This window comes from Prionailurus bengalensis, chromosome A3 (assembly GCF_016509475.1).
Source record: "Prionailurus bengalensis isolate Pbe53 chromosome A3, Fcat_Pben_1.1_paternal_pri, whole genome shotgun sequence".
Taxonomy (NCBI): Eukaryota; Metazoa; Chordata; class Mammalia; order Carnivora; family Felidae; genus Prionailurus; species Prionailurus bengalensis.
In genome coordinates, this window is record NC_057354.1 from 1,694,231 (window position 1) to 1,721,043 (window position 26,813).

A 26,813-nucleotide genomic window follows, 5' to 3' on the forward strand; every position below is an offset into this window, starting at 1 on the left:
GGACGGGGCTCAGCTCACCCTGTGGGGCACGAGGGGTGGTGCCCACGGGGCGGCTGCCCCAGACCACAGACGCCGACCCCCCCCATGCCACGTCCCAGAGCTCCAGCCTGCTCTGCTCTCCCTGTTCCCATCTCCCACACCTCTGCCCTCCTCCGGGGGGGGGGGGGCTCTGCCCCTTACAGGCCCCGACCCACCATCTCCCGTGGGTCTCTGCCTCCTCCCCCGCCTCGGCCTGCACCATCCCCACCTCCTCCACCTGGAGCACCTATACCTCCTTCTCTTCCACCTGGAGCACCCTCACCTCCTCCTCCTCCTTCACCTGGAGCACCCGCACCTCCTCCTCATCCTGGAGCACCCGCACCTCCTCCTCCTCCACCTGCACCACCACCATCTCCAAGCCCCCTGCACCCTCTCCCCCATCTCTGTCACCACCACCACTACCCACCTGGCTCTGTTCAGAACCCCTCACTCGCTCTCCTGCTTTCCTTTGATTTGGAAGTTACACGTTTTCTTTCTGTTGCTGTGTTGCTGTGTCAGTCGCCTGGGCCGCTGTGACGAGATACCATAGACACGTGGCTTATCAACAACAGAAACACACTTTTCACTGTTCTGGAGGCCACGACGGCCCACTTCCTGGTTCTTGGTGTGTCTTCACATGACAGAGGGGGTGATGGAGCTCTTAAGGTCCTTTTGTAAGGACACTAGTCCCACTAATGGGGGCTCCACCCTCAAGACCTAATCACCCCCCGAAGGCCCCACCTCCCAGTACTGTCACCTTGGCTGCTAGGTTCCGTGCATGAGTTCTGGGGGGACGCAGACATTCGGCCGGTGGCCGTGCTGTTTACTGTAGCGGTGACACCCTTGCTTAGCGTCGGGCATACGTGACCAGATCGAAGCGTAACCAGCTGCTCTGTGGCCCTGATGGCACAGCGCCCAAGAGCTCTGACCCCGTGCATGGTGCTTCCGTCCAGCGGGAATGTGTGGTCTCTGATGACGGCTGTTGTCTGTGGCTGTTTTGTCCCCACTCTTGGGTGGGAGGGTAGCTTGGCCGACTAGAATTCTGGTTGATGGCTGTGTCTCTCACACTTCAGAGAAAGCTTTTCGCTGTCGCTTGGTGTCCTCAATGGGTGGGAGAGTCACTGTTCCATGCACTGTTGCCCCTCTGGTTTGTCTGCCCCTTCTGGATGGTTCTGTGACCCTCTCTGCAGAATATCTCTGTGGCGTCAAGGAGTGGTTCTGTCTTCTCTTGCTCAAACTCATGCTTTCTGAATCTGAGAGAGTGTTTTTGTTGGTTCGGGACCATTCCTGGCCATCGGCTCTGACCGTGCCCCTGACACCTCTTTTCTTTTTCCAGAATTCTGTTCCATAGACGGGAACTTCTTACGGTTTCCTTCTGTCTCCGGACTTCACGTGTGCTTCCCTATCGGTTTTCTGAGCTGCCTTTAGGTGGTTAGTTTAGGTCACTGAACCTCCAGCTGAGAGTAGCCTGTCCGTTATCTGGAATTTTGGTGATTGAATTTTTTGTTTATAGAAGTTCTGATTGGTTCTTTGGCTACACCTGCCTGTTTTTCATAGTGTTGCAGTTTTGTTTTAGGTTCCTTTGGTTATAACTTTAACGTTCGTGTTTTTGGTTTCTTCCCATTTGCCCCCAAGTTGCTGGGGTCGTGTCCTGCTGATCTGCTGTGTTGGCTGCGTGTTGTGTCGCTGCTGGGCCCCAGACTGGGAACGATCACTCCAGAGTAGTTTTGTGAGGGCCTTTGCCAAACACCCCAGGGTATCACTAGCCCAGTACCACTTTTTACATTAATTTTTGGTGCCCTGACCGTGTAGACCGTGGAAGAACCAAACAACAGGTGCGGACTCTACATTACGAACCCTCAGAGCTGGGGTGGAGACAGACCGGCTTCCTGGGGCCACCTCTCTGTGGCAGCCACTCCTGCTTCCTCTTCCACGGAGGCTTCCCAGACGTCCCCTGGCCCTGAGGGCGAGCAGTGTTGATTCCCAAGGCCCTGCAGACACTCTGGGGGGAGGGGCCGGATCCGTGTGATCTGAGGCCTGGGTCTCCGTGGACCAGCTTCTGAGGTCCTGCTCAGGACACGCACAGTGCCTGCAGCCGCGGTGCTGGCCCGGGACCAGAGTCAGCAGCCCCGAGCTGTGGTTCCTGCCCCCGCCCTGGTTGAGTGACGGAGGTGTGTGTCGGGTGGGGCTTGGGCATGGGTGTTCTGCAAACTCAGTCCTCAGCTGCGGCCAGCTGTCCCCCTGACCACTGAGCCAACAGGAGCTGCTCTCCAGCACAGCAGGCAGGCTTCCAGCCGTCTGGTGTCCACCCCCGCTGGAAGAGGAAGCAGTTCCTGGCCACTTGCCCCTGGGGCGGCGCCCTGGATGCCTGGGGGTATCTGGCTGAGCTCATACTCCTGAGTGAGACCTGGGCCTTGGAGCTGGCCCAGGGAGGCTGTGGGCTCGGCCTTAGGGTCCAGCCACAGGGAGGAGGGCTTAGCTCCATCAAGAAGGACCCGGGGCTCCAGGCTGACCTGCAGGCAGGGGCCACCTACACCGGCCACTGAGTGCCCTGTCCCAGCCCCCCTGACACGCGTCCTGGGCCCTCCTCCCATCCTCCGTGGGGGCTGTGCACAGCCCCTGCCATCTTTCTCCTCGTGTCCCTTTGGGTCCACGGTGGGGCCCATCCTGTCTCACATGTCCCCCACAGGCTTCAGTGTGCCTGTCAGCACAACACATGTGGGGGCTCCTGTGACCGCTGCTGCCCAGGCTTCAACCAGCAGCCGTGGAAGCCGGCAACCACCGAAAGCGCCAACGAGTGCCAGTGTGAGTGCCCTGCACGTGCCTGCGTGTGCACACACACGTGCTCACACGCCTTTTCCTTCCGCGTGCTCTGGCCACGTGGCGGGCTCCCCCCCCCCCCAGCCGGGCCACCCCCGGGGTCACCCGTGGTCTGTGAGGTACGCCCTGGGGGTTCCCGCGAGAGGGGGTCAGGGAGGGCCTGTGAACAGCCACGCCCCTTCTCTCCAGCCTGCAACTGCCACGGCCACGCCCACGACTGCTTCTACGACCCGGAGGTGGACCGGCGCAACGCCAGCCAGAACCTGGACGGCGCGTACCAGGGCGGCGGCGTGTGCATCGACTGCCAGGTGGCATGGGGGCGTGATAGGAACTAGGGCGCGGGCGGGGCTCTAGGGGGGTGTGGGCAGGGCCCCACGCAGTCTGCTCACCCAGGGCGGGGGGCGGGGGTGGGAGTGGGGGAGCACGCCTGGGCTCAGGGGCCCCGTATCTGCCACCCCAGCATCACACGACCGGCATCAACTGTGAACGCTGCCTGCCCGGCTTCTTCCGTGCCCCGGACCAGCCCCTTGACTCTCCCCACGCTTGCCGCCGTGAGTGGGGTTGGCCCGGGTGGGGCCTTCCGGGGGCGGGGGCGTCCGGGGTCTCCGGCTCCCTGCTCCGCTAGGGTCCCCACCCTGCCGTGGGAGGCCCGGCCGGGGTCTCGTCTGGCTTCCCGGGGGCGGGGGCAGCCCAGTGACCCCGGGGCCTGCCGTCTCACGACGCCTCGGCCCCGTCCAGGCTGCAACTGCGAGTCGGACTTCACGGACGGGACGTGCGAAGATCTGACCGGCCGCTGCTACTGCCGGCCCAACTTCACCGGGGAGCGCTGCGACGCGTGTGCCGAGGGCTTCGCCGGCTTCCCGCGCTGCTACCGTGAGGGCGTCCGCCTGGGGGGGTGGGGGGGTGGGGGGACCCAGGGTGGAGCCTCCGGTCCTGCCCGCGTGTCCAGTGGTGCTGAGCCGACCTGGCTGACCCGCAGCGTCTCCTCCCTCAGCAGCGTCCTCCTCCCCCAACCACACCGGGGAACAGGTGCTGCCAGCCGGACAGATCGTGAGTAAGTGTCGCCCGAGGTCCCTGTCCTGCCCTGGGCTCCGCTAGAGCAGTGGGGCGGGGGGAGCCCCGTGAAGGACCCCACGAGAGGGGGGGGTTCACTGTGCTCACCTTACTTTTGGTTCTTGTGTATTTTTTAAGTTTATTTTGAGAGACAGAGTGGAGCAGAGGAGGGGCAGAGAGAGGGGGAGAGGATCCAAGCAGGCTCCACGTGGTCAGTGCTCAGAACCTGATCTGGGACTTGAACCCACAAACTGTGAGATTGTGACCTGAGATGGAATCAGAGGTCAGACACTTAACTGACCGAGCCACCCGAGTCCCCTTTGGTTCTTGTATTTTTATGCAAATAATGCATATTCGTGCTAAAAAAAAAAAAAAAATCCTCCGGAAGGATGGGTAAGTATAAAGCAGAAAAAAAAAGATATCCGAGATTGCGCCATTTACAAATAAGCCCTCTTCCTACAGCCAGGACCTCCCTGTGTGCCTGCACACTTCTGCAGACAGCCACGTGTACATGAGCCTTGTAACTGTGTTTGCACCCGCTGTGGCCGCTGTGGCCCTGCAGACGTGTCCCTCCGTGTTCCGTGTCATCCCAACAGATGTAGCGTTTACTTCACTCCCAATTGTTAGAAATTTAGGTTCTTTCCAATTAAAAAAAAAATGCTACGATAAACATCCCTGTAGCTAAAACTTTCCATAAATTCTTAATCATTTCTGCAGAACGATTTCCTAGAAGGTTCTGAGTCACTAGACATGCATGTTCGGGGACATTTTTGGCTGCAGGTTGCCAAACCGCTCTCTGAAACGAAAGAGTGTCCAGCGCAGTCACGTTAGCGGCATCGGCGGACGCTCAGGGCGTCACCGCAGCGACACAAGCTGCTTGCGACCGTCAGCCCAGCTGGCAGGACGCTCACCTGTCAGAGACTGCCTCCCCCTTGTCTTTCTGGAATCAGGCGCGCCTTTCAGCAGATGGTGTGTCCCAGTCTGATGGGCAGGCGTTTTTCTTCCGTAACGGCATCCACGTTGCTGGCGGGGCTGAGCTCTCTGCACGCTCAGCAAACGATGCGTGGCTCACATGCCGGTGCCTCCACCGGCAGGGTCCTCTGCCTCGTGTCTCGGGGACCCTTCTCTCCTGTGCTGCCGTTTCAACCCTCCGGTGGTTCTGTCGACACTTCTTGCCTCTGACTCAGTCGTATGGAGGTGGTGCGCCCTAAACTCACTTATTCTTGTGTCGCTTGGTCTTTGACGGTCTCTTCTGTACATTTAAATGTCTGTTCTTCGTCAGCGGCGTAAACAGCGGTCAACAGACTTCTTCCAGAAAGGGCCAGACAGGGCCTGCCTTTGATTTTGAGGGCCAGGTGTCCTTTCGTGGCTCGTGAGCCCCGCTGTCGTGTGCCACAGCTGGAAAGCGGTGTGGACTGTGTGAACGTGAATGGGCCTGGCTGTGTTCCAATAAAGCTTTATTTGCAAAGTAGGCAGGGGAGCCAAGCCCTTGGACTACAGTTTGCTGAGCCCCAGCATGACTCCCAAAAGCCCTCCGGTCCCTGTGGCCCAGGGTTGGCGCTCCATGACGGCCACGCTGGTGGGGTATCCAGGGCAGTCTGCTCTTGTCCAAGGAATTCCGTTGTGTCTTTCCTAAATTTTTTTTTAATGCTTCTTTATTATTGAGAGAGAGAGAGCGTGAGACAGGGGAAGGGCAGAGAGAGAGGGAGACAGAATCCAAAGCCGGCTCCAGGCTCCGAGCTGTCAGCACAGAGCCCGGCGCGGGGCTCGAGCTCACAGAGTGTGAGATCACGAGCTGAGCCGAAGTCGGACGCTCGACCGGCTGAGCCACCCAGGCGCCCCTGTTGTGTCTTTCCTAACGCAGACCTTTGTGTCTGTATCTGTCGGGGAGACCGGTTGAGGGTTTTCTTGGTGTTTTTCTTTGGTGTGTGTGCCGTCTTGTTTTCATTTTGTAATTCGTTTTGTAAAATACTTGGGAAATGACCCTTGCTTGGGCGGTTTAAAAATCACGGGAATTACCCATTTCTTAAAAGTTTGATAGGACTTCCGAGACCACGGGCCCTGACACCTGTTGTTTACTGGAAGTGTTCGACTGTGGTTCTCGTTCCTCCCGTGGTTTTGTATCTGTTGATTTCCTGCCTCAGCCTGAGTCCATTCTGGTCGTTTATATTTCTTAGCAAATTGCTTACGTCTTTTGGTTTTGTTTTGTTTTTTATTCAAGATGTTTTAAGTTTATTGTTTTGGAGAGGGACAGACTGTGAGCAGGGGAGGGGCAGAGAGAGACAGAGAGAAAGAGAGTCCCAAGCACGATCAGCACTGTCAGTATAGACCTGAGCCGAAATCAAGAGTTGGATGCTTAACCAACTGAGCCACCCAGGTGCCCCTGGATTTTAAAATGTAGTTGGTATAGAGCCACACGCAGCGGTCTGTCATGATTTCTACCTTCCCTTTCATTTCTCTCATTGTCTGTTTTTTTTTTTTTTAACGTTTATTTTTGAGACAGAGAGAGACAGAGCATGAACGGGGGAGGGGTAGAGAGAGAGGGAGACACAGAATCGGAAGCCGGCTCCAGGCTCTGAGCCATCAGCCCAGAGCCCAGGCGCGGGGCTCGAACTCACGCGAGATCACTCGAGATCTCGCGAGATCGTGAACTCGCGAACCGCGAGATCGTGACCTGAGCCGAAGTCGGACGCTTGACCGACTGCGCCCCCCAGGCGCCCCGTCTCGTTGTCTGTTTTCATTTTCTTTCTTTTCCTTTCTTCCTCTCCTGGAAGTTTGCTTGATTTATTGGCGTTTCCAAAACACAGCTTAAGGTTCCACCTGTAAGACCTGCTGGAGTTTTTTTCTTTGTAGTTTGGGGGAGAGATTTTGTTTCCTAATATTGAAAACCTTGAATTAAGATCCTTCATTCCTTCTACTTCTTTTTAAAAAAAATTGAAGCGTAGTTAACGTTCAACGTCCGGGGAGTTTCAGGTGGACAACGTCTTCGTTTGATATTTGCACATATCGCGGAACGATGACCACGGCAAGCGTGCTTAGCGTCTTGTCGCCACACAATTACAGAATTACTTTTTCCTCATGATGAGACCTTTTCAGGTCTTTTGGCAAATTTCCAACACGCCATCCAGCACAGTGAACTGCACATCACGGCCCCACAGCTTTCTCGTTTTCACACCTGGAAGCTTACGCCTTTGGACGCCTTCACACCTTTCTCCCACCCCTGGCCCGGCAGCCGCCAACGTGTCCTCCGTATCTGTGAGCTTGGTTTTTTGTTTCTGTTCTAGATTCCACGTATAAGTGAGATCACACGGTATTTGGGTTTTTTTTACTTTCTTTTGTTGCTGTTCGAATCACTTCTTGAACCTATTATTTTCATTCTGTGCTACTTACAGCAAGGTGTGAAGCATTGGGTCTCAGCCGGGGGTGGGTTCGATCCACGGGAACGCGTCTAGGGCAGGCCGTTCCTGCGACTGTGCCGTGCCAGTGGCCCTTGGCTTTATTCAGGAGCCGAACGGAGGCCTCTGAGCTTCATCTCGTGAAAGGAGACGTGGCCGGCAGGGACGTGGCCTCGGTCGGGGCTGCTGCTCTTGGCCGTGTCCCCTCTCCTCCCGCGGGGTCTTTCCTTCCCGCGTTTGGCCAGATTGGGCGACAGAACGTGTTTTGGTTTTGCACGGTTGGTGTTTCCTTCTCGGGGGGTCACAAGTTCCGTTTTTGTCTCCTCATCTGGCCCGGGGTCACCCTTCCATTTCTGACAAATATCAAACCATTGTCTTCTACAAGCGACAAAAATTAAATAGTATTTACGACCTCTTCTCAGACGTGAGTTGAGACGCTTGGCTCACTTTTCTTCCTGCTCTCCAACCCGCAGAGTTATTTATAAAGACTACGATGTTCTCTATGATTTTGTACGTTTTCTCTGGTGGGGCGAATGCCTGCGGTTGACTTAGCCGTGTTAGCGACGACTAGTTACCCGGACTACAGCCGTCCTGATCTCCTCGCTTGCAGTTTGCAGAAACGTGGGCTTTGCCTCCTTGGGATTTTTGTCCTTTCGCTCTTGTATGAGCGCATGAGGCGTAAGGAGAGTTTGCGGAGAGGAGAGGTTTTCCGGCGGGGAGGGCTGGGGTCTGCGAGGCGCCTGAGACGCCCCTCTCACCCCCCAGACTGTGACTGCAGCGCCGCCGGGACCCAGGGCAACGCCTGCCGGAAGGACCCGCGGGTGGGACGCTGCGTGTGCAAACCCGCCTTCCAGGGCGTCCACTGCGAGCTCTGTGCCCCGGGGTTCTACGGCCCGAGCTGCCAGCGTGAGTGTGGCCCCGTGTCTGTGCTCGTGCGGGCCCCGGAGCCCGCACCCTCTCTGACTGTGGCCACCCCTCCCTGCAGCCTGCCGGTGTTCCAGCCCCGGAGTGGTGGATGGGGACTGCGACCCTGACTCAGGCCACTGCGTGTGCCGGGAGGGCTTCGAGGGGGCCGCGTGTGACCGCTGTGCCCCGGGATACTTCCACTTTCCTCTCTGCCAGCGTGAGCGAGGCCACCCCAGCGGGCACGGGGGTGTGTGGGGCCCAGGGTGTGGCCTGCCTGGCTCAGGGGGCCCCCACGTGCTCCTTCCCTCTATAGTGTGTGGCTGCAGCCCCGTGGGGACCCTGCCCGAGGGCTGTGATGAGGCCGGCCGCTGCCCGTGCCGGCCAGGGTTCGACGGCCCTCACTGTGACCGCTGCAGCCCGGGCCACCATGGCTACCCCGACTGCCACGGTGAGCGGAGGGCCAGGGCGGGGCCCCGGGTGGAGCGGGAGGGCCACCCACCGGCGCCCCGGGCCTAACCCCGTGTCACCTGCAGCCTGCACCTGCGACCCCCGGGGTGCCCTGGACCAGCTCTGCGGGGCAGGGGGCGTGTGCCTCTGTCGCCCCGGCTACACGGGCGCTACCTGCCAGGAATGCAGCCCCGGCTTCCACGGCTTCCCCCACTGTGCCCGTGAGTGTCCTCTCGGGGGGAGGGTGGGCGGCCATGTCCCTCCTGCCTGCCCACACCCTGCCTTTCTCACCCAGCCTGCCGCTGCTCCGCCGAGGGCTCCCTGCACGCGGCCTGTGACCCCCGCAGCGGGCAGTGCAGCTGCCGGCCCCACGTGACGGGGCTGCGATGTGACGCCTGTGTGCCCGGCGCCTACAACTTCCCCTCCTGTGAAGGTGAGGCCGGCGCGGGGCGCGTGGTCCGTGTAGCTGCCCTTTCGTTCCTGTGTGCCCACGCCCGTCCACGCGCCGTGTGTGCTCACGCGTGCGTTCGTGTGGCCGTTCACGCACTGTGCTCACGTGGGGACCCGCGTGCCACGCATGTGCGTCTGTGGGCCTTGTAAGTGCGTGCACACGTTTTCACGTGATCGTTCTCGGAAGCGCGTGCTCCCTCGCCGTGTTCACGTGCTCTGTGCGCCTACAGCGTGTGTTCACACGTTTGCACGTTCCCTGTGGCGGGGGAGGGCACGTGTCTTTGTAGCCGAGGGAACCAGAGCACAGAGGCACCCTGCACGTGTTTGCACGCCTGTTCACATGAGTGGGAGGCACGTGTGCTGGTTCCCACGGAGCCGTGGGTCCTGGCCGGGCCCGGGGAAGCCCTCGGCCCTGAGTCAGTGACTGAGAAGTGACCAGAGCCCGTGTCTCCCCACAGCCGGGTCCTGCCACCCTGCCGGCCTGGCCCCGGCCGATCACACCCGTCCTGAGGTGAGCCCAGGTCAGCCCTCAGTGGAGTTCAGCCTGTCACCTCCAGGGAGACCATCGCTTCCCCTGCTGCCCTGTCGCCTTGGCAACCTCAGGGCCCGTTTGTTCCCTTGGCTGGTCCTCAGTCTGCATCCCAGGGACATGCCCGAGATGGGGCAGGGTCGGGGCTCCAGGGCTAAGGGTTTCGGGTGGAAGGGCAGGGACCCATTCCGACCCTCAGTCTCCTCTTCCCCCAGGCACAGGCCCCTTGCACGTGCCGGGCTCATGTGGAGGGGCCGAGCTGTGATCGCTGTAAACCCGGGTTCTGGGGGCTGAGTCCCAGCAACCCCGAGGGCTGCACCCGTGAGTCTGGGGGTGGGCGGGTGTCGGAGTGCTGGGGAGGCTCTGGGGCACGGGAGCGGTGTAGGGGGGCGAGTGCTAGCCCCGCAGGGTCCAGGCCCGCTCTGCCTCTCCCCTAGGCTGCAGCTGTGATCCTCGGGGCACGCTGGGTGGAGTCGCCGAATGCCGGCCGGTGAGTCTGGGGGCCGAGGTGCCCGGGGGCTGTGGGGCAGGCGCGTCCCGACCCTCCCTGCTCGGTCTCACCTTTTCCCCGGCCACAGGGCGACGGCCAGTGCTCCTGCAAGCCTCACGTGTGTGGCCAGGCCTGCGCAGCGTGCCGGGACGGCTTCTTCGGGCTGGACCGAGCTGACTACTTTGGCTGCCGCAGTGAGTGACTGCGTCCCGCGGGGAGGGCCTGGCTGTCGTGCGGGCACTCGTCGGGCAGCCTCCGAAAGCCTGGCCAGGCCGGTGCTGGGCACGGGGGCCTCCCTCTCTCTCCTGTGCCCCTGGCAGACGTCACTAGTTGGCCCCGGGGTCTCGTGACTGTCCGGAGCCCCAGGCGGCCCCTGCGGGTCGTGGGAGTGGGCTTTGTGGCCCCGTTGCTCTCTGCAGATGGTAGACCGAGCCCCAGGGGCCCGGGCCCGGTGTGGGAAAAGCCCCAAGGCCGGCTGGGGGTGGGCGGCACTGACCTGGCTCCCTCCCGTCGCAGGCTGCCGGTGTGACGTTGGCGGTGCGCTGGGACAGGGCTGTGACCCGCGGACGGGCGCCTGCCGGTGCCGCCCCAACACCCAGGGCCTCACCTGTGCCGAGTGGGTGCCCCACCCGGGGGGCTGGAGGGCAGGGGGCCGGAGAGGCAGCTGGTCCGGTAGGGGCCCGGGGGACTGCCCTTGACCGCCCCTGTCGTGGCCAGGCCGGCGCGGGACCACTACCTCCCTGACCTACACGACCTACGCCTGGAGCTGGAGGAGGCGGCCACGCCCGAGGGCCGCACCGCGCGCTTCGGCTTCAACCCCCTCGAGTTCGAGAGCTTCGGCTGGAGGGGCTACGCGCAAATGTCGCCCATCCAGGTGGGTGGGGAGCTGCCCGGCCCAGGTCTCAGCGTCGAGTCCCCACTGCAGCCGGCAGACAGGGTGGGGGTGGGGGGGGGGACCAGGCTGGGAATGGCCAGGGAGGGGCGACCCCGACTCTCCGTGCCCTCGTTCCCTCCAGCCCAGGATCGTGGTGAGGCTGAACGTGACCTCCCCTGACCTCTTCCGGCTCGTCTTCCGGTTCGTCAACCGTGGGTCCAGCAGTGTGAGCGGGCGAGTCTCTGTGCAGGAGGAGGGCAAGTTTGCCACCTGCACCAACTGTGAGCGCCTGGGGGCCTCTCCCTGCCTGTCCCGCTGCCCCCCCCCCCCCCCCCCCCGCCCTAGCCCTGCCCGGCCCCGCCCCAGCTGCGCCTGCCCCACCCCCTACCCTCCCACTTCTGCTCCAGCCCCACTGGGGGCCCACGTGTGGGTGGGGGGCCGGTCTGTGCCCTGGGGGAGCCGCAGCCCGGGGTGGCCCGTGGGCTGAGACTAGGAGTCTCACGATCCACGTCCCCAGGTACGGAGCAGAGCCAGCCTGTCACCTTCCCACCCAGCACGGAGCCTGCCTTTGTCACCGTGCCCCAGAGGGGCTTTGGGGAGCCCTTTGTGCTGAACCCCGGCGCCTGGGCCCTGCTCGTGGAGGCCGAGGGGGTGCTCCTGGTGAGGCGGGGGCTGAGCGGGGTGGATCAGGGCCCGCGGATGGGGCCCCAGTACCTACCTCTCGCCCCGCCCGCCAGGACTATGTGGCCCTTCTACCCAGCACCTACTACGAGGCGGCCGTCCTGCAGCTGCGGGTGACCGAGGCCTGCACGTTCCGGCCTGCTGAGCGGCGCTTCAGGGAGAAGTGAGGGCCGGCCTGGGGGGGGTGGAGGCCCGACCCTCACTGTGCCCACCGCGTGTCCCTGCTGACGGCACTCTGTGTCCCCCGCCCTCCCCCCAACCCAGCTGCCTCCTCTACACGCACCTGCCCCTGGATGGCTTCCCCTCAGCTGCAGGAACCGAGGCCCTGTGTCGCCGTGACAACAGCTTGCCCTGGCCGTGCCCCACGGAGCAGCTCAGCCCTTCGCACCCGCCCCTGGCCGCCTGCCTGGGCAGTGACGTGCGTGTCCCCGGGACCCCGCAGAGGGGCAGGCAGGGTCAAGATCCGGGGAAGGCGTGCCCTTGGCTGGAGGTTGGGGGAGGGAGGGCCCGTGCCGCGGTGACGGCACACAGGTGCGGGCAAGGCCACAGGTTTGACGTCGGGAGTCAGAACAGCCTTGGAGCCTCATTGTAAATGGGGTGTCGCTGACCCCCCCCCCCCCCGCCCCTCCAGCTTATCGCGAGGAGGCAGAGAGTCGTTTGTTCTCTCTGAAGACCCAGGCTGGGCCTCCGGGCAGCAAGCACTCAGCAGCACTGAGGCCGAGGCCTTGGGAAGGCAGGGGAGGCTTGGAGTGAGCAGAGACTGGAGGCCAAGTGGCCATGGGGGTGTCCTGGGAGGAGTGCCCCGGGCAAGGACAGCAGGTGCAGACTCAGCCCGGGGGCGGGGGGGGGGGGGCTGTAAGGGCTGTGCCCAGGGGTGTCCAGGGAGTGCACGGGGTCTCATTCTGCCGGTGGGGCCTCTGATCACTCTGTCCCCCCCACTCCCAGGTGGACGTGCAGCTTCAGGTGGCTGTGCCACAGCCGGGCCGCTACGTCCTGCTGGTGGAGTATGCCAATGAAGACGCCCGCCAGGAGGTGGGCGTAGGCGTGCACGTCCCGCGGCGGGCCCCTCAGCAGGCGGCACTCACTTTGCACCCCTGTCTCTACAGGTCTGTGGGAGTGGGAGAGGATTCGGGTCTGGGGGGGACGTGCGGGAGGGCTTGGGTCCCCCGCTGACCACCCCGCCCCCGTCCCCAGCACCCTGTGCCGGGGCGCCGCCCTGGACACGCAGCACCACGTGGCTGTCTTCCACCTGGACACGGAGGCCAGCGTCCGGCTCACAGCCAAGCAGGCACGCTTCTTCCTGGTGAGGCCCTGACCCCTGACCCGCATGGGCCCCAGGGCCCCCCTGTGGCTTCAGGCCTTTCGGAAGATTCCAGACGGCATAGAAGTAGAAGAGCGTGGGGAGCCCAGGTGCCCAGCAGCCGCCCCACCGTTAGTGCGCGCACGGCTCGTGGGGAGGGGGTGCGCGGGGGATTGGAGAGGAGGAGAAAGTAACTATGTTAAAAAAGCGCCTCCTGGTATGATTTGCAAGAACATCGCGGTGTGCAGGGGTCTGTTCGGCGGGGTCGTTGGCTCCTGGTCGTCCTCTGTGCTCTGAGAACGAGGACGACCTTGCCGCGACACGGGCCCCTGCACCTGCCTGGGCACGAAGCATCACGCTGTGCTAACGTCGCGGACGCCCCCAAGCGAGCGGAGACGTGCCCTCGATAAAGCTCAGGGCGGGTGACGCTCGCTCTCCCAAGACCAGTGTTACGTTTCCCGCCCTTTAAAAAATGGATCTTCTCCGGCACATGCTGTTGTAAAAGCGTCGCATGTCGGGAAAGACTCACAAAGGGAAAGGGAGCCCCGTGGCTGCCCGCCGCACCCCCTCCGTGCACTTTCTGGGGCTGGTGTGTTTCACGCGTGTTGCTGAAGACACGGCCGCAGGGCTCCCGCCCGACCAGCTGACATCAGGGCGCCTGCGTCTATGCTCAGCCCTGGGGCGGGGACCCAGACCTGCCTCGCGTGCACAGCCCAGCGTGGCTCTCCCTCACCCCCCACACCCAGGCTGGGAAGCAGCACGCCCCCCCCCCCGATGCCCCTCGGCCCCCGTGGCCACCCCCCCGGCACTGACCGCGCCATCCCATCAGTGCGTTCTGGAGCTTTGTTACCGGAATCGCACAGGGCAGGTGTCCCCGCCTCCGCTGTGGGGTTTCCTGGGCAGCTTTGGTGTCTCGCGTTTGTTGTATTTGCCACACAAAATACTGTCGCTGGAACTGAGGGGGAGGTCGCGGTCGAGGAGCCGCAGAGAGTGACAGGATGGATGGCGGAGGGGAGACAGGAGGGTGGCCCCGAGGAGAGCTGAGAAGGGCTCTGGTCTAGACTGTGCAGTCGAGGGCCAGTGTTCGTGCAGCCAGAGGAACCAGGGACTAGGCGCGGAGAGCTGGACGCGGGGCCGACGCGGGGTGTGGGAGGGTCCCACGCGCGCGTCCACGCCTGGCCCTCTGTCCACAGCACAGCGTCACCCTGGTGCCCGCGGAGACATTCAGCTTGGAGTTCGTGGAGCCCCGGGTCCGCTGTGTCAGCAGCCACGGTGCCTTCGAGCCCAGCAGGTGGCGGGGCCGGGAGGGGCCGGGACCGCTGGCGGGGCACACCAGCCGGCCCGCAGGGACTCACTCCCGCGCCCCCTCCAGTGCCACCTGCCTGCCGTCACGCTTCCCGAAGCCGCCCCAGCCCATCATCCTGCGGGACTGCCGCGTGCTGCCGCTGCCTCCCGGCCTCCCCCTGGCCCGCTCGCAGGACTTCACGCCCGGCGCGCTCCCGCCAGGGCCCCAGCGTCGGCCCTCCACTGCCGTGGACCCCGACGTGGAGCCCACCCTGCTGCGCCACCCCCAGGTGAGGGCCCAGGCTGGGAGGACTCCACCCTCCAGCCCGGCTCGCACTCCTACCCCCGCGCCCGCTCAGCGGAGCCTCTCCCTGCAGGGGACTGTGGTCTTCACCACCCACGTGCCTGTGCTGGGCCGCTACGCCTTCCTGCTGCATGGCTACCAGCCGGCGCACCCCACCTTCACCGTGGAGGTCCTCGTCAGCGGGGGCCGAGTCTGGCAGGGTGAGTGGCAGGGGCGGGCCATGGGGGCGGACCCCCGGACGAGGAGCCAGCCCGTCGGGGGTCTCTTCACACGGCCCCTCGTGTGGTCATCGCGAGAGGTGTCCGCTCTCAGAGGAAGGGCCCAGGGCCCAGGGCAGGCGGCAGCCCCAGCCCCCGGGCCCCCTTCCCGGATTCCCTTGATTCCCTTCCAGAGTCGGGGCTCGCCCTGTCACATAGGCGGGTAATCCCGGGTTCACCGTGGGACACGTGTCGACGGCACCTGTGTTCTCACACGTGTGTCTGCTTCGTTTTTGCTCGGCCGAGCTCGGGACCCGTGCCTAGCGGCCTCTGTGGGTGGCCACACCCGATTCACGTAGCGTGAGCGGGCCCAGCCAGAGAGGCCTGACGCACGGTCACATGTCCGCCTTGTGCATCGCAGATGCACGCCCCTTGGTGGGCAGGGCGCTGTCCCGTGGCCATCTCTTCCTCCCTGGTGGCTCCGGGAGCGACCCCGGAATGAGGCCACGGGGCCACGGCCGGTCTGTGGGGCGTGGAGGGTGTGTGCCGACCTGCCTTTTCATCCCCCTCCAGGTCACGCCAACGCCAGCTTCTGCCCACACGGCTACGGCTGCCGCACCCTGGTGGTGTGTGAGGGCCAGACTGTCCTGGATGTGACCGACAGCGAGCTCACCGTGACCGTGCGTGTGCCCGAGGGCCGGTGGCTCTGGCTGGTGAGTCCCAAGGACGCCATGTCTGCACGCAGATGTCTTGGGGCCTGACGTGGGGCTAGCGTCTCCGGGTATGGATGTCCTGAACGCATCACACCATCGGTCACCTCAGGCAGGGTGTGTCCATCTGCGTGGCCCAGCCCCACGCCAGGTGCCAGGGAGAGCGGGCTCCACGGACCTCCGGGCCAGGCTGTGAGGCTGGTGGAGGTGGGAGGGTATCTAAGAGCCAAGACATTGCCTGCTGTCCCCCTGGAGCCCTGCTGGTCAGGGTGGCCTTCTCGGAGGAGGAGGCCTAGAGGGATGGAGAGGGAGGACAAAGGCATGTCTGGCAGACAAGGATGGGAGGGGGGCACCAAGAGGCTGGACGTTTCTTTATCGCTGAGCATCACAACCCCAAGCGTCCATTAGGCCCCAGAAGCCGACCTCCCTTCAGAGCAGCCCACTGGGCACCCAACACCTGCCAGCCTTGCTGGGGCCCGGGTTGGGTGTGGTGCGGCCACTACCGTCTTAGCTGCCTGGCTGGACCCTGGCCGGTCACAGAGACCCCCCCGCCCCCCTTCGTGATGTGCTGCTTCCGGCAGGCTCTGGTATACTTCCCCAACCTGGGTCCTCCCCTGGGCCCACGGGAAGGTGACCAGGCCTTGGTGCTTTAGGAGTATGTGCTGGTGGTCCCCGAGGAGGCCTACAGCTCCAGCTACCTCCGCGAGGAGCCCCTGGACAAATCCTACGACTTCATCAGCCAGTGTGCCAGCCAGGGATACCACGTCAGGTGGGCCGGGGCGGGGCCGGGGCGGGGCTGGGGCGGGGCCGGAGGCGGGGCGGTGGGTGGGGCGGGGGCGGGGCGGTGGGTGGGGCGGGGCCGGAGGCGGGGCGGTGGGTGGGGCGGGGCTGGAGGCGGGGCTGTGGGTGGGGCGGGGGCGGGGCGGGGCCAGAGGCGGGGCGGTGGGTGGGGCGGGGCTGGAGGCGGGGCGGTGGGTGGGGCAGGGGCGGGGCGGGGCCAGAGGCGGGGCGGTGGGTGGGGCGGGGCCGGAGGCGGGGCAGTGGGTGGGGCGGGGGCGGGGCGGGGCGGTGGGTGGGGCGGGGCTGGAGGCGGGGCTGTGGGTGGGGCGGGGGCGGGGCTCTGGATGGGGACTTGGCCTCACCACCTGATTCTCACCCCAGCCCCAGCAGCTCGTCCCAGTTCTGTCGTGATGCAGCCTCCTCTCTCTCTCTCTTCTATAACAACGGGGCTCGGCCTTGTGGCTGCCATGAAATGGGAGCCACGGGCCCCACATGTGAGCCCTTTGGGGGCCAGTGTCCCTGCCGTGCCCATGTCATCGGCCGTGACTGCTCCCGTTGTGCCACTGGCTACTGGGGCTTCCCCAGCTGCAGGCGTGAGTAACTCAGCCCCCGGGGGTGCCGGCGAAGGAGGGTCCTAATCCCAAGGAGGCTTCCCAGTGGAAGGAAGTGTGGGTACGGTGGCCAGAAGAAAGTTCTAGAGCTCTGCTGCCCCGTCTGTAGGACCTCAGGCAGCCCGTGGCTTGGCTGTCAGGCAGGGTCCGGGGACCGGACAGCGATTCTGGGCAACTGACCGCACATCAGAGGAGCCGCCTGGGCCAGGCGGCCTGGAGCTTGGCGAAACCGGGCCAGGGTGGGGTGGGGTGTCCTCGGGCCCGGACCCCCGGCCTCTGATGGGGCAGAGGGTTCACCACGCCCATGCTCTGCAGCCTGTGACTGCCGAGGCCGCCTGTGTGATGAGCTCACCGGCCGCTGTGTCTGCCCGCCTCGCACCGTCCCGCCCGACTGCATCGTCTGTCAGCCCCAGACCTTTGGCTGCCACCCCCTGGTTGGCTGTGAGGAGTGTAACTGCTCGGGGCCTGGTGTCCAGGAGCTCACGGATCCCACCTGTGACATGGACAGTGGCCAGTGCAAGTGAGCTGGGCCGTGGGGCTGTCACCATGGCCCGGGGTCGGTCCTGGGTCAGGGATGGCATTGCCACTGAGAGCACCCCCCCCAGGTCTGGAGGAGGGGTTACACCTTGGGGATCCGCTGCCTTGGGGGCCACCTGTGGTCTCAGTAAGCGTGGAGGGGAGGCCCGGCCAGCATCTGAACTTCCTCTGGCAGGTGCAGACCCAATGTGGCCGGGCGCCGCTGTGACACCTGTGCCCCTGGCTTCCACGGCTACCCCAGCTGTCGCCCCTGTGACTGCCACGAAGCGGGCTCCACGCCCGGCGTGTGCGACCCCCTCACGGGCCAGTGCTACTGCAAGGTGAGGGGCCAGGGGGGGGCCTAGGTGGCCTCCACGGCCTGATGCCCCACCTCCTGTGTTGCCTCAGCCGCTGAAACTCCTCCTCTGGGGTCACTGGGGGCTTCCCGGCCGATTCTGGGGACCCAGCCCGTCAGCGAGTGGGTGACAGCGAGCCAGGGTGGTCGAGCCCACAGCACGTGGCCGACCGACCTGCCCTGTCCACCCGCCCCCAGGAGAACGTGCAGGGCCTGAGGTGTGACCAGTGCCGCCTGGGGACCTTCTTCCTGGACGCTGCCAACCCAAAAGGCTGCACCCGCTGCTTCTGCTTCGGTGCCACCGAGCGCTGCGGGAGCTCGGCCCACACCCGCCGGGAGGTGTGCAGTCAGCAGGACCTGCACTGGGGCAGGGCCGCCTCCCAGAGGGGACACGTGACCCCCAACCGGCAGGCCCCGGGTGCGGGACGGGCCCCGTGGCACGTGAGGGTGCTCACCCCGCGCCCCTCCTGTGTGCCCACAGCTTGTGGACATGGAGGGCTGGACGCTGCTGAGCAGCGACCGGCAGGTGGTGCCTCACGAGCTGCGGGCGGCCTCGGAGCTGCTCTACGCCGACTTGCGGCTCGGGGCCGAGGCCTTCCCTGAGCTGTACTGGCAGGCCCCACCCTCCTACCTGGGGGACAAGGTGAGCGAGCGAGGCCGGCCCTGGGGACGGCACTGTGAGGGTGTCCAGGAACCCCCTGGAGGCTGGGGGAGGACAGCATGAGGTGCCCACATCCAGGGCGGGATAGGGGCTCTGTGAGGGTGCCCGGGGCCCAGCCCAGCCCTGTTGCTGATGACCCTGGGCCCGCTGTCAGGGTCTGGCCGGGTCACGTCTCTCTGCCCTGCCTCCAGGTGTCATCCTATGGCGGGACCCTCCGCTACGAACTTCACTCGGAGACCCAGCGGGGAGACGTGTTCATCCCCATGGAAAGCAGGCCGGACGTAGTGCTGCAGGTAGCCGGACGGGGTGGGTGTGGCCGCGCGGGCTGGCGGGCACCGCCAAGCGGGACGGCGGGCAGCCCGGCTGCCGGCCCTCATCTGCCCGCACGCCTCCCCAGGGCAACCAGATGAGCATCATGTTCCTGGAGCCGGCGTACCCGGCACCCGGCCATGTCCACCGCGGGCAACTGCAGCTGGTGGAGGTGAGCAGAGCTGGTCCGGGCACCCGGGGCCATCCTGGATCCTGGTACGGCCCAGGGGAGCCCAGGGGGCCCGAGGCTGCCGTGCCCGCTCTCCGGGACAGAAAACGGGGCCTGGGAGCGGGAGCTCGGCCCCTCCCCCGCACACATCGCCACCCGCTGCTCTGGCCGCCCGTGGCGCTCCCGGCCACCTGCCGGCCCGCGGGGCCCTGACCCCCAATGGCCGAGCAGCTGCTGGGGCGCCCGGCGGCCCTGCGGGTCCAACTGCCTTTTGCCCCGGCCTCCCCGTGTCTACCTCAGGAGCAGCGGCTCTCTTCTCAGCTCCTGGCCTGTCTGGGTCTCTATCTGAGGTGTCTTCGGGTGAACGGAAATTCAGATATTTAACGGATTCAGAGTTCTTGATTTTTCACGCGTGGCTAGTGTTTTTGTGTCTCGTTCACGTGTCAGTCTCTGGAATCAGAAAGCGCTCACCTACGTTTTGTTCTAAAATTCAAAGCATCTCCTCCGTGTGTTTGAATCCTTACCACGTCTGGAGGCGGTGTCTGTGCTCCATGGGAGGTGGGGGGCCGGGGGCCGGTCCCCCCACGGGTGGTTGGGCTGTTCTGGCCCCGAAGTCACCCGTCCTGCCCCGCTGAGCACCGTCACGGCCCACAGGGGAACTTCCGGCACACGGAGACCCACAGCGCCGTGTCCCGCGAGGAGCTCATGATGGTACTGGCGGGCCTGGAGGAGCTGCACATTCGCGCTCTCTTCTCCCAGACCTCCTCGGCCGTCTCCCTGCGCAGGGTGGCGCTGGAGGTGGCCGGCGAGGCGGGCGGGGGGCCTCCAGCCAGCAACGTGGAGTCGTGCATGTGCCCTGCCAACTACCTTGGGGATTCCTGCCAGGTGAGGTGGGGGCAGGCGGCCGCGTTCCGTCTCCCCGTTCACCTCCCGCCTGCCGGCTGATCTGTCTGCCCCTCCCCTGTCACCCGTGTCCCTGCCTGGCCCTCCGTACGCACGGCTGCGCCGTATCCCTTCACTGCCTGGTCCGCCTGCCTCCGCGGGTCCACCCCGGCGTCGCCGCGTCCCACGCCTGCCCGGCCTCCTCCCTTTCACGCATTCGTCCACCTGCTTGTCTGTCCGAGGGGTTCGTCACTGAGCACCCGCCCAGTCAGAAGAGGCATCTGGAGGAGAGAGAGGCGGCCCAACCCACGTTGGGGGGCTGCTCACCGGAGTCAGGGCGTCCATATGCCTTTGGGGATCTGACTTCATGTCTCTAGCCAGTCGGGGCCAGGATTCCTGAGGGCCTGAGAGCGTGGTCCCTCGTCTGCACTCTGGGGCTGGCTCTGCTTCCCTTCCTGACCACTGTGCCTCTGCCCCCAGGAGTGTGCCCCCGGCTATTACCGGGACGTCAAAGGTCTCTTCTTGGGTCGCTGTGTCCCCTGTCAGTGCCATGGCCACTCAGACCGCTGCCTCCCCGGCTCGGGCGTCTGCGAGGTGAGTAGGGCCCAGCAGAGGCCGGGCAGCCCACCGAGACACAGACTCGGGGAGACCAGGGCCCTTGGATCAGCGGTTGTGGCCACACTGGGGTGCGGGTGGAGGGAGGTGTCCTGGGCGGGGCACCGGCTGGCCTTGGGCATAGAGTGCCTGGCGCGGCTGGCGGGAGGGCTGGTCAGACCCTGCTGTGAGGAGCAGGGCCTGTGTCGTCAGCGCCCCCACCTGTGCCTTCCGCCCCAGGGCTGCCAGCACAACACCGAGGGCGACCGCTGTGAGCACTGCCAGGCTGGCTTTGTTCGCAGTGGGTCCGAGGACCCGACGGCCCCCTGTGTCAGCTGCCCCTGCCCCCTCGCCGTGCCTTCCAACAAGTAAGCTGGGCCAGCCGCTCCAGGGTCCCCCCAAAGGGCGGCTGGTGGCCACGCTCCCTTACAGCCCAGTGTGGAAGGTCACCATCCCCTACCCGGTTGGGTCAGCACTGCTCTCTGGAGGCCGGGACAGCTGAGGTGGGCTTTCCGGGTCGGGGCCCCTGGTGGGTGCCCCGCTGTAACAAGACCATCTCCGTCCCCACAGCTTCGCGGTGGGCTGCGTCCTGCGGGGTGGCCGCACACAGTGTCTCTGCAAACCCGGCTACGCGGGCGCCTCCTGCGAGCGGTGAGCTAGCTGGGCGTGGGGGCGGGGGCTGGGGGGGGCGCGCGCGTGAGTCGGCAGGCGTATGGGTGGGCGTGCGTGCGGGTGGGCGGAGGGACACAGGCCGCTCACCTCGCCACCGTCCCCAGGTGCGCGCCGGGCTTCTTCGGGAACCCTATGGTGCTGGGCAGCTCATGCCAGCCGTGCGACTGCAGTGGCAACGGTGACCCCAACCTGCTCTTCAGCGACTGCGACCCCCTGACGGGCGCCTGCCGCGGCTGCCTGCGCCACACCGCCGGGCCCCGCTGCGAGAGCTGCGCCCCCGGCTTCTACGGCAACGCCCTGCTGCCCGGCAACTGCACCCGTAGGCGCGGGGGCCGCGGGGGAGGGCGGGGGGCGGCGAGCAGGCCGCCGCGGGGGCCTCCGTGGGATGGAGGGGGGGGGGGGGACGGCCGGGCGGAGCGAGGGGCTCAGGTCCGAGTACGGCGGCGAGGAGGAGCCCGGTGAGGGAGGGAGGGGGCTTCAGGGCTCTTGCCGCGGCACCCTTCTGCAGGGTGTGACTGCTCCCCGTGTGGGACGGAGACCTGTGACCCCCACAGCGGGCACTGCGTGTGCAAGCCAGGCGTGACAGGCTCGCGCTGTGACCGCTGTCAGGTAGGGCTGCCCGGGGGGGCGGGGCCTGCGGCTGGGGGCGGGGCCTGCGGCTGAGGGGCGGGGCCTCCCAGCCGGGGGGTGCCCCGCCGTCAAGGTGGTCTGTGCCGCAGGAAGGACACTTCGGCTTCCAGAGCTGTGGGGGCTGCCGCCCGTGTGCCTGCGGACCAGCCGCGGAGGGCTCTGAGTGCCACCCCCAGAGTGGGCAGTGCCACTGCCGGCCAGGGGCGGGAGGGCCCCAGTGCCGTGAGTGCGCCCCGGGCCACTGGGGGCGCCCTGAGCAGGGCTGCAGGCGTGAGTACCGGGGAGCCGTGGGGTGGCCGCCCCCCCCCCACCTTCTGCCAGCGCTCACCCCGCCCCTCTGTACCTAGGCTGCCGGTGCCAAGGGGGCCACTGTGACCTGCACACCGGCCGCTGCACGTGCCCCCCCGGGCTCAGCGGGGAGCGCTGTGACACCTGCAGTCACCAGCACCAGGTGCCGGTGCCCGACGGGCCTGGGGACCGCGGCGTCCACTGCGAAGGTGCGCCCCTGTGCTCTGGCCCTGCTCCGCCAGCCACGCCCGTCCCCGCATCCTCCCAGGTCTGCCTGTGGGCGTGTGGGTCCCAGCCCCTCGTGACCTGGCAGTCCCTATGCTAATTTCAACTTCCAGAGAAATGCTGTGACCCCAACTCTCTCTCAGTTTTCCAAGGGGTCCCTGAACTTCATGCTGACGCACTGCTTTCTTCTGATCCCCAAGTCCTGGACTCCCCAACCGGTCCTTAGCACCCCTGGACCCACCCTGATCTTCTACCCGCTTCCTGGCACCTGCCCAGTTCCCTGCTGACTTTCTGAGTCCGTGCCGACCTCTCGGTTGATCCTGTGATTCCCGTGCTCGCCTCTGACCCTTACTGACCGTGTCACTTTCAGTGTAGCTCAACATTCCTGTGCCAGTTCTGTGATCCTTGGCTGACCCGTCCCCACCACACCATCCCCCCCGATTCCTTCCCTGGCCCCACACCAACCCCCGACCCCATACTGACTCCCCCTCCACCCCACCCCCGCCCGTGCTGCCTGCAGTGTGTGACCACTGTGTGGTGCTGCTCCTGGACGACCTAGAGCAGGCCGGCGCCCTCCTCCCTGCCATCCGGGAGCAGTTGCACGGAATCAGCACCAGCTCGGTGGCCTGGGCCCGGCTGCACAGGCTGAATGCCTCCATCACTGACCTGAAGGTACATGTCAGTCCGGACCCCCAGCCTGTCCTCCCGGGGCGCAGGTTCTCACCTTCTCTCCTCCCCAGAGCCAGCTCCGGAGTCCGCTGGGCCCCCGCCATGAGACGGCACAGCAGCTGGAGGCCCTGGAACGACAGAGCTCAGGCCTCGGACGGGACACGCAGAGGCTGGACGGCCAGGCAGGACCCTGGGGAACGCCTGCGGGGAGGCCCCTCCCCCAACGCTCCCGGGGATGCTCCTCCCCTGGAACACCCCTTCCCACAGCGGCTTGGACCTCCAGAGGTCCTCTCCCAGGGCCCCCGACTGTCTGCTCTCACCCCTGATGCTCCGTGCTGTGTTCTGATGGGACGCTGTGTCCACAGGCCACAAGAGCCCTAGCCCGGGCTAGCCGGCTCCTGGACGGCACTGAGGCCTCGCTGGGCCGGGCGCAGACACTGCTGGCATCCATCAGGGCTGTGGACCGCATCCTGAGTGGTAGGGGCGAACCCAGCTGGGCAGGGGATGGCGGGCAAGCAGAATGGTGCTCAGGGTCCGAGCCGGAAGTGCTGCCTCCAGGGGGCTTGGTGCCGAAGAGCCCTGCAGGGTTGGCTGTGTCGACGGGGAGATGGTGCCATGCCTGAGTGGGCCGCAGGGGGCAGGAGGGGATGCAGGTGTGGCCGGAGAGGAGCGGGCAGGCGGATGCTGTGGGGCGTGCCCGCGCCCTCTCTGGGGATACCGTGCCCCCTTTTGGCGGTGCCCCATTCCCTGGAAAAACTTACGAACAGATCAGTCACCACAAGAAGAGACTGGGGGGCGCAGGCCTGGCCCAGGGGTCAGGGAGGAGGGGAGATCTCAGCCCACTGCTGTCCTGGAGCAGGAGCTGGCCAGGCAAGGAAGCCGAGGGGATGGGCTGAGCAGATGGGCGGCAGGGTTTGGGGTGGGGGTGAGGAGGTCAGGCGGCCCAGCAGCCGAGCACAGCCGTGGCTTGGAGCCAGGGTCTTTCGACTCATCCAGGGCGTTTCTGGGTCACGTGCTGGTGCCCTGAGCGTGCTCAGGCGGGGTCTAGCGGGCAGAGGTCGGCCTGGGCCGCGGGCTGGCCTTGACAGACCCCACCCCTGTCCCTGTAGAGCTTGAGTCCCAGACAGGCCACCTGGTCCCGGCCAACGTCTCAGCCCCGTCGGGTGAGCTCGTGCGCCGGACGCTGGCCGAGGTGGAGCGACTGCTTGGGGAGATGCGGGCCCGAGACCTGGGCGCCCCGAGAGCAGCGGCCGAGGCTGAGCTGGACAAAGCCCGGAGACGTGAGTGGTGTGGGTCCCAGAGAAGGAGGGATGGGGAGGGACTGGTCCGGGAGCCCCAGGGGGTGATGGTCAGCCCAGAATGGCTGAGATCGGCTTGAGTTGGGGCACTGGGGACTGGGCGGGACCTGGGCCTCGGGAGTTCCGCCTGAACCCCCGTCCCTGTGTGGGGTCTTGGCCAGTGCTGGCCCGCGTCCAGGAACAACTGACCAGCCGCTGGGAGGGGAACCAGGCACTGGCCGAGCGCACCCGAGACCAGCTGGCCCGGCACGAGGCCGGCCTCATGGACCTTCGAGGGGCCCTGAATCGGGCGGTGGGCACCACTCGGGAGGCGGAGGAACTCAACAGCCAAAATCAGGAGCGCCTGGAGGAGGTCCTGGTGAGGGGCCCTCCTCTCCTTCCCTCTCCCGCTCACCTTCCTGCCCTGCAAGCTCCTTGTTACGTTGTCCCATCTTTTTGTCCCTGTTACCCTCTTCTTCCCCGTGTCCTCCAGCAACGGAAGCAGGAGCTGTCCAGGGACAATGCCACTCTGAGTGCCACCCTGCAGGCGGCCCGGAACATCCTGGCCCAGCTCTCGGAGCGCCTGCACGGCATGGACCAGGCCAGGGAGGTGAGTGCCACTCCTGGGGGCACCCAGGCAGGTCCGGGTGGGGCTTTGCGTGTAGGACACGCCTCTGGGTTCCCACATCACATGAGAGCGAGTAGGGGGTCGGGTTGAAGGTCCCATGTAGCCCTCCCCACCCCCCAGGAGTACGAGCACCTGGCCGCAAACCTGGACGGGGCCCGGACCCCGCTGCTGGAGAAGATGCGGGCCTTCTCCCCGGCGAGCAGCAAGGTGGATCTGGTGGAGGCTGCCGAGGCGCACGCACGGCAGCTGGACCAGCTGGCCCTCAACCTGACCAGGTGCGAGGCCCGAGAAGCGCCTCGGGCACTCGCCAGGTCCTCTCTGGGACACGGCGAGTCTGGGAGGGCTCTTGGAGAGGCTGCTGTTTCCCGCAAGGTCTGGGCAGAAGCCCTGACCCCAACTGGCCATAAGCTACAGGGAGGGCACACCTGGCAGGGAGCAGGGAAGGGATGAAGCGTGGGGGGCTGGAGGAGGCGGGCGGGCTGGCCTGGCAGCTGTGATGGCAGGAGGGAGGGCCCGAGGATGTCTGGGTCCCCCGGCCGCACAGCCAGTGTCCCTCTCCCACCCCCCACAGCATCATCCAAGGAGTCAACCGGGACCGTTTCATCCAGCGGGCCATCGAGGCCGCTAACGCCTACGGCAGCATCCTCCAAGCTGTGCAGGCCGCGGAGGGCGCTGCTGGCCAGGCGCTGCAGGAGGCGAGCCGCACGTGGGCGGTGAGGCCCTGCCCCTCCCCACAGCCCCGCAGGAGCCCCTGCCCTCCCCCTGCCCCGGCTCCCGCCAGGCAGGTGTGACCCGGGTCCCGTCCCCGTGTCTGCAGACGGTGGTGCAGCGGGGCCTGGAGCCCCTAGCCCGGCAGCTGTTGGCCAACAGCAGCGCCCTGGTGGAGGCCGTCCTCCGGGAGGAGCAGAGGTTGGGCCGTGGTGAGTGCTGGCGGGGGGGGGGGGGGGACGGGGGCGGCCCTTTGTGCCCGCTCACGTTTGGGGAGCCCGCTCACATAGGTGACGGTGTGAGGGAGGGGGAGGGCTGCCTGTGGGGGAATCCTGGTCACCGTCCGCGTGCTGCCCTGGCAGCCATGCAGAGGGCCACCACTCCCCTGACCTTGTAACGGGCCCGGGAAGGGTCTTTGCTACTGTCCCGATTTGGGGGCCGTGTGCACACCAGCCTGTGGCATGAAAAAAGGTGGCAGGAACACTCCCTCTGCTGCCAGAACCCTTGGGGTGTGGGCAGCCCACAGGCGGTGGCCCGGCTCTTCTGAGGTTCCGTTATCTTATGTACGAGATGGGGATAATTACGCCTGTGGAGGGACCGGTGGCTGCCACGAGCCCATCACTCCAGCACCTGCCCAAGCTGGGGGCCCTCGTGTCCAGAATTCCCCGTCGGTCTGGGTCCATCCTTGCTGGTCGGGCCGGCAGAGAGGGCTGGGCCTGCATGCCAGGAGTGGGGGAGGAGGGGCTCCCGGGGCTGAGGCTGCCTTCCGCCACAGCGCGGGCTACCCTCCAGGGCACCGGGACCCCGCTCCGAGATGCCCAGGCCAAGAAGGAGCAGCTGGCAGCCCGAGTCCGGGAGGTACAGGCCATGTTGGCCATGGACACAGGTAGGTTGGTCTCCGTCTGGCCTCACCTTCCACTTGTCCTGGGGTGAACAGACCCCTCCCCCCCACGGGCGTCGTGCTGGTCCGTGCTCCCCAGTGGGCTCTGACAGGGGACGTGTTTACTCTTGGGTAGCCCCAGCCCTGGGACCCTGCCTCTGGGGCAGGGTGGCTGCATGGGGAGTGTGTAGTGGGGACATTTCACCCCCAGGGGTTTGGGGCATTGGGCAGGACCTGGCTCCCGGGAAGGATGTCCAAGGGAGGACAGGGGTGGTTGGAGGACATGAGGTGTAGGTGGGACCGACGCGGCCGTTGTGGCTGGAGCCAAGGACGCAGGCAAGGCCTCTGGGCAAGGACCGGTGTGCCCCACCCAGGTCCGACCGTGTGGCTGCCCGCTCGAGGGTAGAACGTGCCAGCAAGCTTGCAAATGGGGGCCGTGGAGACTTACGCAGGGCCCCGGGACAAAGGACGGTGGCCATGGGGAGGCAGGGCCCTGGGACG

General features: G+C 65.6%; 1 protein-coding gene across 3 annotated transcripts in view; it reads left to right on the forward strand.

Annotated features, from left to right (window-relative positions):
• LAMA5 (laminin subunit alpha 5) overlaps window positions 1–26,813 on the forward strand; it is a 51,071-nt gene that overhangs the window by 16,641 nt on the left and 7,617 nt on the right. For 2 of the 3 annotated variants that reach the window (XM_043553519.1, XM_043553517.1), the window contains exons 7-58: window positions 2,708–2,823; window positions 3,028–3,146; window positions 3,299–3,389; window positions 3,577–3,711; window positions 3,833–3,892; window positions 8,052–8,192; window positions 8,272–8,409; window positions 8,506–8,640; window positions 8,726–8,860; window positions 8,935–9,072; window positions 9,548–9,600; window positions 9,834–9,939; window positions 10,056–10,108; window positions 10,197–10,302; window positions 10,625–10,724; window positions 10,826–10,982; window positions 11,125–11,263; window positions 11,500–11,642; window positions 11,720–11,826; window positions 11,928–12,081; window positions 12,609–12,769; window positions 12,858–12,966; window positions 14,157–14,254; window positions 14,336–14,537; window positions 14,625–14,751; window positions 15,322–15,461; window positions 16,112–16,227; window positions 16,620–16,831; window positions 17,165–17,369; window positions 17,562–17,706; window positions 17,919–18,059; window positions 18,202–18,363; window positions 18,573–18,674; window positions 18,779–18,862; window positions 19,514–19,744; window positions 20,222–20,335; window positions 20,576–20,703; window positions 20,906–20,986; window positions 21,112–21,326; window positions 21,516–21,616; window positions 21,727–21,907; window positions 21,985–22,134; window positions 22,671–22,822; window positions 22,891–23,001; window positions 23,185–23,296; window positions 23,929–24,099; window positions 24,279–24,475; window positions 24,590–24,706; window positions 24,845–24,999; window positions 25,296–25,437; window positions 25,542–25,644; window positions 26,208–26,318. In XM_043553519.1, the coding sequence (XP_043409454.1) occupies window positions 2,708–2,823; window positions 3,028–3,146; window positions 3,299–3,389; window positions 3,577–3,711; window positions 3,833–3,892; window positions 8,052–8,192; window positions 8,272–8,409; window positions 8,506–8,640; window positions 8,726–8,860; window positions 8,935–9,072; window positions 9,548–9,600; window positions 9,834–9,939; window positions 10,056–10,108; window positions 10,197–10,302; window positions 10,625–10,724; window positions 10,826–10,982; window positions 11,125–11,263; window positions 11,500–11,642; window positions 11,720–11,826; window positions 11,928–12,081; window positions 12,609–12,769; window positions 12,858–12,966; window positions 14,157–14,254; window positions 14,336–14,537; window positions 14,625–14,751; window positions 15,322–15,461; window positions 16,112–16,227; window positions 16,620–16,831; window positions 17,165–17,369; window positions 17,562–17,706; window positions 17,919–18,059; window positions 18,202–18,363; window positions 18,573–18,674; window positions 18,779–18,862; window positions 19,514–19,744; window positions 20,222–20,335; window positions 20,576–20,703; window positions 20,906–20,986; window positions 21,112–21,326; window positions 21,516–21,616; window positions 21,727–21,907; window positions 21,985–22,134; window positions 22,671–22,822; window positions 22,891–23,001; window positions 23,185–23,296; window positions 23,929–24,099; window positions 24,279–24,475; window positions 24,590–24,706; window positions 24,845–24,999; window positions 25,296–25,437; window positions 25,542–25,644; window positions 26,208–26,318 (6,902 nt within the window). The remainder of the gene's footprint in view (window positions 1–2,707; window positions 2,824–3,027; window positions 3,147–3,298; window positions 3,390–3,576; window positions 3,712–3,832; window positions 3,893–8,051; window positions 8,193–8,271; window positions 8,410–8,505; window positions 8,641–8,725; window positions 8,861–8,934; window positions 9,073–9,547; window positions 9,601–9,833; window positions 9,940–10,055; window positions 10,109–10,196; window positions 10,303–10,624; window positions 10,725–10,825; window positions 10,983–11,124; window positions 11,264–11,499; window positions 11,643–11,719; window positions 11,827–11,927; window positions 12,082–12,608; window positions 12,770–12,857; window positions 12,967–14,156; window positions 14,255–14,335; window positions 14,538–14,624; window positions 14,752–15,321; window positions 15,462–16,111; window positions 16,228–16,619; window positions 16,832–17,164; window positions 17,370–17,561; window positions 17,707–17,918; window positions 18,060–18,201; window positions 18,364–18,572; window positions 18,675–18,778; window positions 18,863–19,513; window positions 19,745–20,221; window positions 20,336–20,575; window positions 20,704–20,905; window positions 20,987–21,111; window positions 21,327–21,515; window positions 21,617–21,726; window positions 21,908–21,984; window positions 22,135–22,670; window positions 22,823–22,890; window positions 23,002–23,184; window positions 23,297–23,928; window positions 24,100–24,278; window positions 24,476–24,589; window positions 24,707–24,844; window positions 25,000–25,295; window positions 25,438–25,541; window positions 25,645–26,207; window positions 26,319–26,813) is intronic. The other variant, XM_043553518.1, reaches the window with a different exon arrangement.